The 14,321-nt window shown below is 39.1% G+C and overlaps 1 protein-coding gene across 1 annotated transcript in view; it reads left to right on the forward strand.

Moving 5' to 3' along the window:
* The window catches only part of DST (dystonin), a 745,723-nt gene that overhangs the window by 595,775 nt on the left and 135,627 nt on the right, over positions 1-14,321 (forward strand). The window contains exons 59-60 of the mRNA XM_077290007.1: positions 308-803; positions 2,981-4,449. Of these exons, the coding sequence (XP_077146122.1) occupies positions 308-803; positions 2,981-4,449 (1,965 nt within the window). The remainder of the gene's footprint in view (positions 1-307; positions 804-2,980; positions 4,450-14,321) is intronic.

Below are 14,321 nucleotides of genomic sequence, written 5' to 3' on the forward strand. Positions count from 1 at the left end.
CCATTTGTTTTTGCATACCTTCTTTTTACTGAATTTTATTCATTGTGTAGCAGCCACTGCCGAGTTCTGCAGAACAGCTCCGACTGAAATGCATACAATAATGAATAATTGCTCATTGATTAGATTCAGTCGGCACTGCTAATAACAGCTGATCGGGGTGTGCCACATGTCGTACCCCCCACAGATGACTTATACTTAGGAAATGTCATCAATATTATATGACAACCCCTTTACATGAATACGAGTGTCTGCTTCTGTTCTATGCAGTGTGTAATTATGGTATTTCTCATTGATCTTCTTACTTCAGATTCTCCTAAAAGAGTTTGATGCTCGAAAACAACAATATGAGCAGCTTAACAGTGCTGGACAGAGAATCCTTAGCCGACCTGGAGACCTCCCTGCCTGTGATGAGGCTGTAAAGAAGCAGATAGCAGATGTGGCGTGTAAATGGGAAAGTCTGACTGGACAATTGAATGACAGATGTGACCGAATTGACCAAGCTATTGTAAAAAGCATTGATTACCAAAACCATCTGAACGGTCTTTCTGAGAAACTAAGTGCCTTGAATAACAAACTGGCCAGCAGTATGACAATAAGCTCGGACCCCAGTGCTGTAAAACTGAAGCTAGAGACTGCACGGCAGGTCCAGGAAGAAATAAAGCAAGAGATGGAGAACATAGAACGAGCGAGAGCATTATGTGATGAGTTATCACGCTTGGTAGCTGAGGAATACTTAAAAGTGGAGTTGAATAGGCAGATGGACAACATTGTTAAGCCCCTCATGGATTTGAATGAAAAAACAGGTATGTATGCAGCCCACCATTATTCTGATGTCATTGTAATGAAGAAACTCCAAGAACAGTGAAAATTAAGTGCCTTAACTTGGCCCATAGTAAGACATAATAACAGTCTAGGCAATAACACAAGAACAGTCTATAATATCACGAGCCAATTTCCGACAACACTCCTTCTGATTTATACATTAAGTTCTGCATCTTACAATTTATAGTAATATAATGTAACATTCCTTTTTTGTTCTGTCATCATTCAACTCTATATGTACAAGAATGTCTCATATCCTATCCTAGCATTAGTTATTATTTATTTTAAGAGCACCATTGATTCCAAGGTGCTGTACATGAGAAGGGATTACATACAAATTACAGATATAGATTACAGTGAACCAACTAAAAATGGCAGACTAGTACAGTGGGGAGAGGACCCTGCCCTTGTGGGATTACATTCTATAGGGGTTATGTTACCTTTAACCACTGGCAGAATAGGGCCCCTGTGCAATAACAATATATGGGCACTTTGCAGCCCAAGAGCTCCTAAAAATGCTAAATTGCACCTGTTTTGGAGGTAGAAATGGCCCCCTTACCTCTTGGGACCCCGGTGTGGACACACAGGTTGCATCAATGATATTTCCTCCCCTGCCTTTAACTCATAATATTCCATGGTACTTTAACTACTTTTGGACTACCCATAGACTATAAATTACTCTACACTGATATAATAACACGTCAATGCAGAGTAAGCATCTTGCACAAGATCAGGCAGCGATAGGGGCTGGGAGCAATCTTTCAGACACAGCCAAATTCCCTACAGAGTCTGAACCAGCGCTTGTGTTTACAGATTAGGAACTGCTGACACCTCCTTACCTTGTCAGCTTTCCTAAGCAGCCAAGAGGCTGAATTTCCCCTGTAGCTGGGCTAATATACTAGCCTAAGTTGCAGGGGAAATATCTATAAAAAGAATGCATTATTATGTTAAAATACTCACCCGAGAGATTTTTAAGACATTATGGGGGGGCACAGCTTGTGAAAAATAAAATAAAATAAAGCATAAATAAATAAAACAAAGAGGTACTGCCAATCCGAATTGCTGTTTCTAGCCCACGTCCCCATAGAAAAAAAAAGTCTGATATGTATATATAAAGTGGAACACAATTTAAAATGTTTTTAGCAGTCCTTTGTTTTTGTTTTTTTTTAATAAAGAAAACAAAGATATGTGAAAATAGATACATAATTCATATTTTTCTTTTTTTTTACCATCAATAAAGCAAAAGAAACAAGGAATATATAAATGGCATAACATTTAAGTCCCATGTATCAATTATTATTATTATTATTATAATACATTTTTGTAGTGCCATTTATTCCATGGCGCTTTACATGTGAAAAGGGGCAAATATAGACAAGCACAATAAACATGAGCAATACAAAGCACACACAAGTACAGAATGAGAGAGGACCCTGCCTGCGAGGGCTCACAGTCTACAGGGGATGGGTGAGGATAAACTAGGAGAGGGTAGAGCTGGTCGTGCGGCGGTTTAGCAGACTAAGGATCACTGCAGTTTGTAGGCTTGTCGGAAGAGGTGAGTCTTCAGGTTTTTTTGAAGGTTTCCATGGTAGGCGAGTCTGATGTGTTGGGGTAGAGAAAAAAGATATCATGAAAAAAGAGGCAAAAGTTATTCGATTATACAACTGAGAAAATAGTTTAGAGTGATTAAAGGCACATGTACAATAAAACTCGTAAATCTGCCTAGTCAGGAACGGGGAAAATGGCACACTCCTGGATAAAGAGAACTTTTAATTTTGATAATGAGAGAAAACACCTAAATTGATGGCTACATATTGATATTTATCCCGACCTATATATTAGTGTACTAACCATTTATCTTTTCAATACACTAATCATCTTTAAATAATGTCCTGATTGATTAGAAGAGAGAATCCATATAAACGAGAACAGAATTCTATAAGCATTAAAGCCAATTTAATACTAGTACAAAGAAAAGGTTGGGGGTTCTGGCAACAATTCAAGCTTCCATTAAATCAAGGACAGATTGTCCGCTACAAAAAAACAACTCTTTTACAATAATCAAATAAATCTTTTGTAATTTGTTTTTAGTGTTTTTTTTTATTATGTTTATGTACTGTGATGTTTCTTACTAACTGCTTCCTTTTATATTTTATAGCTTCACATATAGAACAAATACAATCTGCATTTGCCAGCTCTCAAAAATTTAATGAAATGTCGGATGATTTCCAGACCTGGATAGAAAATAAGAAAAAGGAACAGAAGGAGGCGTCACCTATTTCTGCCAAACTTGATGTTCTGAAGTCCTTAATCACAGAGACAAAACAAATGCAGAGTGCTCTGAACAGCCATCATGATGTGTTTGGCAAGGTCATGGAAGAAGGTGAAAAACTCATGCAAAAAACAGAAGGCGAGGACAGGCTCAGACTTCAGAGTCAGCTCTCCATGCTTAAGGGTGACTGGGAAGATGTTAATAAACAGTTAACAGACCGGACAAACAGTCTAGTGGATTGTCAGCAGAAGGCTATAAAGTATAGAGACTTGGTAGATAATATTCTGCCTTGGGTAAAGGAACATCACAATAAAGTATGCGAACTCAAACCTTCAGTAGATGCTGTGGCTATAGAGAAATCAATTGCAGATGTGAAAGCTATACAGAAGAGTGTTGACAAGCAGCGTGGCATGTTGGAGATGCTAAATAGTGCCACAGATAGTTTATTAGCCTCCTGTCAGGTAGATAAGGAAATAATCACAGATGAGCGCTCCATGCTAAATAACAAAATGGAATCCCTCATTGACAGCTTGCATACTAAAAGAGACACTTTGGAGAACATGGCATTATGTCTTAAAGATTTCCAAGAATCTGTTAAAGATGCCGAAAATCAACTTCTGGCGGCACAAGAGCACTTAGAAATACATGAGTCACTTGGCGCTCAAGCATGTAGCAACAAACATCTGACCATAATGCAGACCCAACAAAAAGCCCTCCAAGCCTTGAAACCACAAGTTGATCGTTCCAAAAGACTGGCACAAGAGTTGGTAGTAGAGGCCTCTGACGCAGACGGAGTTTCAGATCTCCTTCTTCAGGCCGAGTCTCTTCAGCAGAAACATAAGGCAGTCTATGAGCAGGTAGAAGAAAAATGCTCATTTTTAGAAACTAAGTTACAAGGAATTGGACACTTCCAAAATAGTATTCGAGAAATGTTTGCTCAGTTTGCAGAGTTGGATGATGAACTTGACAGCATGTCCCCAATTGGGAGGGATAAACATATATTACAAGCTCAGAAGCAAGACATTAGAAAATTCCTCGAGAAACTTGGAGATCTCATAACAGCTAATGACAATGCCAACAAGACATGTAAAATGATGTTGACCACAGAGACATCTCCCGATCTTATTGGTATTAAGAGGGACCTGGAAGCCCTAAATAAACAGTGTAAAAAACTCCTTGACCGAGCAAAATCCAGGGAAGAAATAATTGAGGACACTGTCACCCGAATAGAAGAGTTTTATAGCACAATAAAGCAATTTATTGATCAGCTCGAAACTGTAGAGCAAAATGAAGAATCCCAGGGTGCAGTGGGAATGGAGACCGATGTTATTAATCATCAGCTAAACATTTTTACGGTAAGGACATGAGATTTTGTTGCATAGATTAAATAATAATAATAATAATTTTATTTCTATAGCGCCAACATATTTTGCAGCACTATACATTTTAGACGGGAATTGTGCAGACAATAAAAGACATTACAGCATAACAATAATCACATAAATCCACAGATGCCAAGAGGAATGAGGGCCCTGCTCGCAAGCTTACAATCTATGAGGAAATAGGGGGGCATGCAAGGTGGATGGTAACAATTGCTTTCACTGTTCTGACCAGCCATAATGTAATAAGTTGGGTGTTCATGTAAAGCTGCATGAACCGGTTATCAACCAGAATGTGTAAAAGTACAGACACAGAGGGCTATTAAATGCATAAAGCGTGTGAGAACATGACACAATGGTCCTGGTTATGAAGAAAAAATTTGAATGGGCAACACAGGGATAGTTAGATCAATGTGTTGAAGTGTTAGACCAGTCTTAAGGAATGGATTTTTTGGATACACTTAAAACTGTGGGGATTGGGGATTAATCAGATTATCTGGGGTAGTGCATTCCAAAGAATTGGTGCAATGATAGCTGCATATATCAATTATCGTGTAGGGATTAATTCCCAAAGAGAAAACTTTATAAACATAAGAGGAACGGTCCTACCATGTCTCAGTATCCCCTTCAGCCTGAGCTCCCAATAGCTTCCAGTGCCAAACAATAGTGTTTAACTTCTGGCACAGTTCACACTGAAGAGGCTCCAGCTTCCGCACAGTTCTCTGCAGTTCCAACACAAAGACTGCTCAACTTTCCTAGCTAACCCATGCAGTCTCCATTCAGTGACAGACCACGGCATGTCTCTCTCCCAGCTACAGTTCACATTTTGGCTGGACACTTACCAGCAGCAGACTTGACTCTGCTCAACATCCAATAAACTGACAAACCTAGTGAACACAGGCCATGGTTCTTAGTCTAAGCTAGTCTTGTGCATCTAATTAAGACCTGCAATGCTAGGATTTAACTCTATGTTACCTGGCTTTGATACAATGGTCATTGTGACTTTCAATATGTAGTGCTGATTTTCTAATTTTTCTAGCATTACACAGTTCAGTTAATATACTATTAGCAAACAGATGACACGTGGATAGCATCTATTTACAGTCCATTTTTTGCCCATTCGTTTACTTGAATGGGCTAATATGATCCCCAAATAAGACAAAAAGCAACTGTACAGGCGTATGAAAATGCCCATAGACTGTAATGGGCATGTGATCTATTTACTAAAGGAACGGATAGGACACGTGCATAGAACTCAGATTTGTGAATGAGGCCTTATAGCGAGAGACATAAATTGCATTGTCAGTATTAGTTGATCCTAGAAATATATTGTTTATATTTTGTTTCCATTCCTGCGCCTCATCAGTTTACTGTCCTACTTTAGCCTGACCGTTGTGTTAGAAAACATTTATGATTTCAGTTTCTTATAATGCTCGTAGAGGCATGCATTTTTTTCATATGTGATTGTCATGTGTAACATGGGGAAAATATCATTTAGGGTTTGTTCACACAACTGGATTTTCAGTCTTGAGTGGTGTCCGTAAAAAAGCAGACTGCACATGGGCACTAGAAGCAATGTTATTCAATGGGGCCGTGCAGATTTCTTACACTGACCAAATCTGTGTGTCAATAAAAACGCAGCATGCTCTAGTTTATTCCGTTTGTTAGATAAGACTCGCCAATTCAAGTGCATGGGTGTGCAAAAAAATCGGATGCTATGCGGACATGGAATAGCATCCATTTTTTTACGAATACATTTCAATACTGTAACATAGGAAACTGTAAATGGTGTTGTAAATGATTGATAGCTACTGCTGTCAAAATGTACAAATGACAAGTGAGAAAAAAGTCATTTCACTTTTCTTGATGAAACAACGATTTTTTTATACAGTTGTGTGAACCTGGCCTAATAGTCATCAATTATGCGTTATCTAATCTTGTAAAGGAAATTTCATTTACCACATAATTGTTGCAAATGGCTTTCTGCTGAATTGCTACTTCACGTGCTATATATGCTTCTTGAAGATAATTTAAGGAATTAAGATTTTATTAAGATTTTTTACTTTAGTGTTCATCCAAAGCCAGTCAGAGTAAGTGACCCCTAAGAGTCTAATGGGTAACATTTCTCCTATTGTAGAGTGACATGCTTGACATGCCAGGGTAAGGAGGCCTATAGGCTGTACAATTCCTTCTCTGGGAAATAAAATATGCAAATTATCTCTTTATCGAAAAAGAGGACTTGAACTCCAATGTCACCTGAAAGTAGCAATCCTAGAAGCGAATATCAACCCTTTAACGAGTCTCACCACATGATTTAAGATAAAAGCCAAACGAGAATCTCAGTTTGCAGACAAGTGTTTCGGGGTGTTGCCCTTTGTCAGTGCAAAGTGTGATATCTGATTGGTCGGTATGGGAGGCTTCTCCCATGTTTCTCTTTCTTGTGGAGCCTGACATAGGATTAAAGCTAAACCTCTCTAACAGTCAAATCAGATCTCATACTTTGCACTGTGGAGTGGTAACAACCTGAAACATGTGCCTGGAAATTGAGATGGCACTAGAGTTCAAGTCCTTTTCCCTCTCTTTGGAGACAGTTTGCATATTTAATTCGTTAGTGACACATGCCCCTCGCTAAATTTGGTGCATTTTTTGCGTTTGTGGCTTAAAATCGAATTTACAGCAGGGCTTTTATCCGTAATTTTGTTAATGAGTGGTCCCACCCATTTTACAAACTTCTGCCCATTTTTTTTTTTTTTTTTTAGAAACGAGACATGAGCAGTCATCAGATTATTGAGCAATTATGTTGTGCTGTATAATTTGATACTTTTTCATGCGAATTAATCAACGTATGTCTCCTTATAGTTCCAGGGCACTTCACAATAATGTCACAACTAATCTCACATCTATGTGGGTGGGAAGAAGAAGAGATCCCAAATAACATTTAAAACCAATATTTATTGATAAATATTAAAATACATAATAAAAAGCAAAGAATACCGTAGGGGACACCAGAATACTAGGATATATATATATATATATATATATATATATATATATATATATATATATATATATATATATATATATATATATATATAATACTCGATAAGGTAAATCAATCCCTAACTATGCAGAAGTAGGTGCTGGAGTATTAAAAGTCTACTATATTGCAAAAGTATCCACAAAATTATATACAATCAAATGTACAAATAAACCATAAAAATGGCGTCCATAGCAAGGCAGTTATACATCAGATGGTCATAAAGCATGGCCGACATTTACCAACCACAGCAGTACAGTAGTATATGGCACAATGGCCCCTATCCAATCTGTCAGAGTGCTGATCAAATAAACGATGACCCAAAGCAATCACCTCTAAAGGACAAGTGGAAAGACATAACAATGCGGGCGAGTATATTACCTAGTGCTGGTGGTGTCCCCACACCCGAAGCGCGTTTCGCCTCCTGCTTCTTCCAGGGGCGTCAGCACTTTGTCTGACGTATTGAATAGGGGCCATTGTGCCATATACTATTGTATTGTTATGGTTGGTAAATGTCGGCCATGCTTTATGACCATCTGATGTATAACTGCCTTGTTATGGACGCCATTTTTATGGTATATTTGTAGATTTGATTGTGTATAATTTTGTGGATACTTTTGCAATATAGTAGAGTTTTAATACTCCAACACCTACTTCTGCATAGTTAGGGATTGATTTACCTTATCGAGTATTATATATATATATATATATATATATATATATCCTAGTATTCTGGTGTCCCCTATGGTATTCTTTGCTTTTTATTATGTATTTTAATATTTATCAATAAATATTGATTTTAAATCTTATTTGGGATCTCTTCTTCTTCCCACATAGATGTATGTGAGATTAGTTGTGACTTTTTCATGCGAGTAAACTGGATGGATAATAAATTCTCCCCCAGTATGTTTGTGTGACATCCATAGATTTTTTTTGTCTGGCAGTTTACAGATCTATGATGTCAGAGCTCATGTGTAATAGAAATTTGCAGCTTTTATAATTAGGCTTTTGTGCCTGTTTCCTCAAACTGTAGTAGTTAATGATCCTTTTACTGCATTCATCTTTATTTCTTAAATTGAGGCATCTGATCCAAAGTACATGGTTGAGGATGAGATCACAGTGCATTTGTGGTTCAGCCATACCAGGAGAAGTATAGTAAAAATAAGGCTTCTGGTATTTTAGTGATGAATCAGCATGACTTCTGGATTAATTTCAAAGCTGGGGGATTACAAATATTTATAGCAGAGTTTCACAGCGAGATGTAAAGAAAGTATTATTTGTGGAGGGAAGAGATCAACTGAGTAAAGGTTATTCATTGTGAAAGAGAAAATATACTGTGTGATCCTAATATGTAGTATGTGGTCAGTGTTATCAGTGTTTCTAAGCCTACACTCAAATAAACTTCATCTAAATCCCCAGTGCTATGCTCCTATTAAACACACGGCTTAAAACCTGTGTGTGCCCCATCGGTTTATATGCCACAGTTCAGACACTACACTCCACTGAAAAAGCAATTCATTATCTTTTTTGCCTTCTTTGTTTCTGAGTAAAGATGACGGTTATAAAATGAATTAATCAGAGCTGGAACACGTTATGCAATCATCTTTGTGATGAAGTTTTCTTAAAGTGGTTGTCCGATTCTGAGCTACAAGTCTGCAGTCACTCTATGTGACTGCAAACTTGTGAAACCTCGCATTGTGCGCACTGCGCACTATGAGGAATCTCCAGTGGCTGTGCCGGGAGCTGGAGCGATTTGGATACTTTCGGCCACATTTGACTAGACTATGTTCTGCCTTGCATAATGCAGTTGCATTGAGCGAGGCCGGATACAGCCTAGTTGGCATGTGACCGCATTTATGAAAATCGCATACTTGCGGTCACATGCCTGACGCTCCCGGCGCCCGCATAGGATGATCCTCTCAGCGTGCAGAGCGCACAATGTTAGGATCCACAAGTCTACATTCACAGAGTGACTGTAGACTTCTACAAGACCAGACAACCACTTTAATGTTCTTAAAGGGAACCTGTCACCCCCCCAGGCGTTTTTAACTAAAAGAGCCACCTTGTGCAGCAGTAATGCTGCATTCTGACAAGGTGGCTCTTTTAGTTCTGGGTGCTGTAACTGCCGAAATAATCAGTTTTGTTATTTGTCCAAAATACCTTTTCTTCAGTCAAGGAGGCAGGCCTTTCCCCCCTGCTGCAGACGCCACACAGCCGTCAGTTATGTCTTCTTGGCGCTGGGCGCCGCCTCCTCACCGCTGTTTTGAAATCAGCCGGCGCCTGCGCTCTTTTCTCCTGCCTTGGGCAGGCGCAGTGAGCGCTGCCCGTCCTCATATGCAGTCTAGCTGACTGCGCCTGTGCGACCGCCCTGCCTGTGAATCCCAGCCCCGCAGTGTCTTATGATTTATTCTCACTGCGGGGCTGGGATTCACAGGCAAGGGCGGCCGCACAGGCGCAGTCAGCTAGACTGCATATGAGGACAGACGGGCAGCGCTCACTGTGCCTGCCCAAGGCAGGAGAAAAGAGCGCAGGCGCCGGCTGATTTCAAAACAGCACTGAGGAGGCGGCGCCAAGAAGACATGACTGACGGCTGTGCGGTGTCTGCAGCAGGGGGGAAACGCCGGCCTCCTTGACTGAAGAAAAGGTATTTTGGACAAATAACAAAACTGATTATTTCTGCAGTTACAGCACCCAGAACTAAAAGAGCCACCTTGTCAGAATGCAGCATTACTGCTGCACAAGGTGGCTCTTTTAGTTAAAAACGCCTGGGGGGGGGGGGGGGGTGACAGGTTCCCTTTAAAGGATAATTTGTGATATTGAAAAAGAAAACACAACTTCGAATGTGCCCAAATAAATTTTGGCTGTGTGATCGCGACATTTTTTTCAGGCAGATTCCGCCACGGTAACAACCTGAAAAAAGTCAGAAAACGATCCAAAGAATGAACATTTTCATTTCTGTGGCAAAAACAACTTGCTGTGCTTATGATCAATACTTATAAATAGAGGATACTGTAGGAGAGAAAAGCGCAAATCGGGTCTTATTCGATGGAAATCACAGAGTATAAATGAGTTTGCACTCACCTGATATTTCTTGGAATTATGGCATAAAAGGAACTCATCAGAGTTAGCAGATGCCGCAGATCCACTGGTCAGACAATGACCAATACAGGATTTTCAATTGGAGAGATTTGTGGATAATACCAGCGCTGCTGCATAAAGGATTGGAGAAACAATTGGTGGTTTATTCTCAAAGCGTTTCAAAGTCACTAGGACTTCTTCAGGAGATGATACAAGTCAAGGACTCTCCAATACGCCTGGACATTCCTTTATGCCGCAGCGCTGGTTTTCTCTCCAATTGAAAATTATGATCAATACTTGGAACGTCTATTAACCTCTCGGGTGATTGAACGCAGCCAAGATGTTATAAGAAGTAACATGTTCATTCTTCTAGAGTTTTATGACAACCAGAAGATACCAGGATGTCTTGTGAAGCATTTCACCATCATTTTTGCCTAAAAAAATGTCAGATGTTTCTTCATTATTCAGTGAAGTGACTATAAACGAGCGGAAAGCAACAGTATAAAGATGTCATAAAAACCATGGCAAAACCCTACAAAGGAAAAAAATTTTGAAATGCTCGAAATACAACACAAAAGCTGCCGCAGGAAAAGAAAAATGCCCGAATTTGCTGAGGCTTCTTCTGCTTGAAAAACTTGCTGATTTTGATGCGGGCAGATGGGTGGTGAATACAGTAGCAATTGAGAGTCTTCTTTGTCCAACCCATCATTATCTGTTTTTTCTTTGATATATTTTACCGTATTAGATTTTATGTCCACTCTATAAATAAATCAGAGTAACAGAGATTGAAATAAGGCAAAAGAAGAAGAGCGAAAAAAATACATAATTAGTACAATTAGGATAATCTTCAATTATGACGTCTCCGAAGTCAAAACACAAGTTAGGTGACTTGTGGTTCCCACCGAAAAGATGTTTATCCTGCAGCACAATTCATCTGTGCATGTTAGTTTGTATTACTTACTGTTCACAAAGAAGAGCTCTTCCTGTAGTGTCTACACATTAGTAGCTGGAATTTGTCCAACTCCTGTCTTTCCTTTCTGGGAAATATCTTTAATTATGATCACTCTGTGTGCCAAAGTTGCCATACTATACTTATCATTCATTTTCACTAGTTGATGAATATTGTAGCCACAAGTCACTTGGAAATCTAACTATGGTTATGTGCAAACTGATTTTTTAGGAGGTTTTGTAGCAGAATTTGAGCAGAAACTGAGCCAAAACTCTCCCAATCCTCCTCAAAAAGTTATCACACCTCAAAGACTTAAAATTCTGCTTAATTTCTGCTATGAAAACTAAAAAAAAAGACATTGTGTGAACAGAGCCTTTTAAGGTAAGTGCACATGTCTTTTTCAGGTCAGTTTTCTTCAAAACCTGCCTGAGAACATTCAGAGAACTCTGAAAATAATGAAGTAGCCCAAAAGACTCAACAGTTATTGGTCTTTTTTTACATAGGTGCCACCTAGGAACACACATTTCTCCCATCTTTTTATGCAACTGTAAACACTTCGGTTGTAGAAGTTGACAGATTGCTCCAAAAGCTTTGGAAATCAAAATCTCATCATCTGGAAAATGCTTGCCCTTCAAAAATAACTTAATATCGGAAAGAGGTGGAAGTCTGATGGTGTGAGATCAGGTGAATAAGGAGGATGCCATAGAATTTCAAAGCCACAAGAACATGTTTCCATTTTGCTAACATGTGAGTTGTGAACTGGTGTATTGTCTTGCAGAAGAAGGCAGACACCTTTGGTGATCATGCCACATCTCTTGGTTTTGATGGCTTCCCACAATTTCCGCAGCAGTGAAACATACTATGCCACAGTAATCGTGGTACCATTTGTTAGAAATCCATCTAGACTACTCCCTGCTGGTCCCAAAACTCATTCCTGCTTCTGGAAAGGTGTGAGCAGCCGAGGAACCCAGTGAGCGGATAACTTATGCATATGAAAATGATCTTGGATGATTTTTTTTCACTGACTCCAAACTAATCTTCGCATTTAGAGCTAGGTGGCAAATGGTTACGTGGAGATTTTTTCAAAATGGCGGCCTCTTGCTGGATGATGTGTTCACCAATAGCAGAGTGTGGTCGCCTTGGAATTGGAGCTGTTCCCACTGAAGTCCACCACATTTGAATTGACGATACCAGTTCTTGACCACATCATATGATGGGGAATCATCACCATTAACCTCTTTCATCTCATTGAACGTCTCCTTTGGTGAGCGGCCTTCCAAGTAAAGGAAATTGATGACTGCCCAGTATTCCACTGGGCCCATTATCAGCCCTCGCACCACTTCAACACCTGTAAAAGAAAGACCGTTATCAGTTCAGAGTTGAAAATGGGCACGTAAGCTATAGAGACTTATATCATTACACATGTGCAGTTTCAGCGTCCTGTGTTAAATTGTAAATCTTTAATGAACGCCCCTCGTATGCTCAGCAAATCATTTGTACATGAAATTGCTTTTGTTCATTCTTTTGAATGTTTTTGATAGGTTTTTCAGGTGGTTTCAACTGAGGCGAGGTGTGCATGTAGTCAGATTCTGCTTTGAAAATTCAGCAAGAAGACTGTGTATGCACATGACAAGAAAGCTATGTGCGCATGACATCTTTAAGATGGTGCCATGGTTTTTCTAGGCAAAGTTGCTTCAGGAAAGAGTGTGCTGTATTTTTCCTAAAGAGGCTTTGCTGGTGATTTTGTCGTCGTTTTTGTGTTGTCTTTGACACTATTTCTGTAGTTTATACCAAGTGAGCAGCTTCTTAGTGGAAGACCTAAAATTTGATTTATGCATGGCACTCCATGAGGTTGGTGCACAGATAGGATTCCTCTCCACATTGTAATTATTAAGAACCTTGCAATGAAATGATAGATGCAAGTATTGAAACATTTATTATAATTATTATAATTAAATTATGCAATCCACTGATCACTGACGTTTTGGTCATGCAATACACCTTCATCTGACACTATAACAAATTTTTGCTAGCTCAAATTGAAAAAAAAATAAAAGAAAAACAAAACAAGAAAGTGGATGTTTAGAGAAAATTGCATAGGAAAATTAAAATTTACATAAAGAAAATGTACAAAATAAAATTATGCTGCTTGAAAAAAGAGGACTCATACTTGAAGGTAATAAAATGTGTGACAACCGCAGTGTGAATAGTATATTAGAAAGCAAATATTTCATATATAAGCAATGTATTAATAGATTAACAAAAACAATCAAATGCTAGAGCACAATGAAGCAAAAGCAAAAATGTGTCGTCTAGAAAGTAGTGCAAGAGATATATAGAAGCGACACTTACGTCATCCTAAGAGCAGAGGGAAAAGATGGCGTACGTATAATGCAAATTAGTCTGTAAAGAAAAAATGAATATAAGTATAACAAATCTTACCAGATTGCAATGATCGGGTCATGTGTGAAATAAGTCTTCAAAAGACAGCGCTTGTGTAGTCGCAAGTATGTGCTACAGGAAAGCGCAGTGGTGAATCTCAGATCTACACCTTAAATACTGTCCCTAATGGAAGTTGCACCTTGTTGGGGGCATGTATTGTGCTGAGAAGCAGGAACCGGAAGTTGCGTCATGCTCCCTCACTAGAAAGATGTCGCCTCTCAGGGGATACTTGGTGGGTAACACGTCTCTGGAAGTGTTGTATCGCAATGGCGGTGCTGTCACCAGATATGAGTAAATGTAATACAGCACTGCAGTGAGAGTGAACATTGTTCTTATAAGGAG

The sequence above is a fragment of the Ranitomeya variabilis genome, chromosome 2, assembly GCF_051348905.1.
Source record: "Ranitomeya variabilis isolate aRanVar5 chromosome 2, aRanVar5.hap1, whole genome shotgun sequence".
NCBI lineage: Eukaryota > Metazoa > Chordata > Amphibia > Anura > Dendrobatidae > Ranitomeya > Ranitomeya variabilis.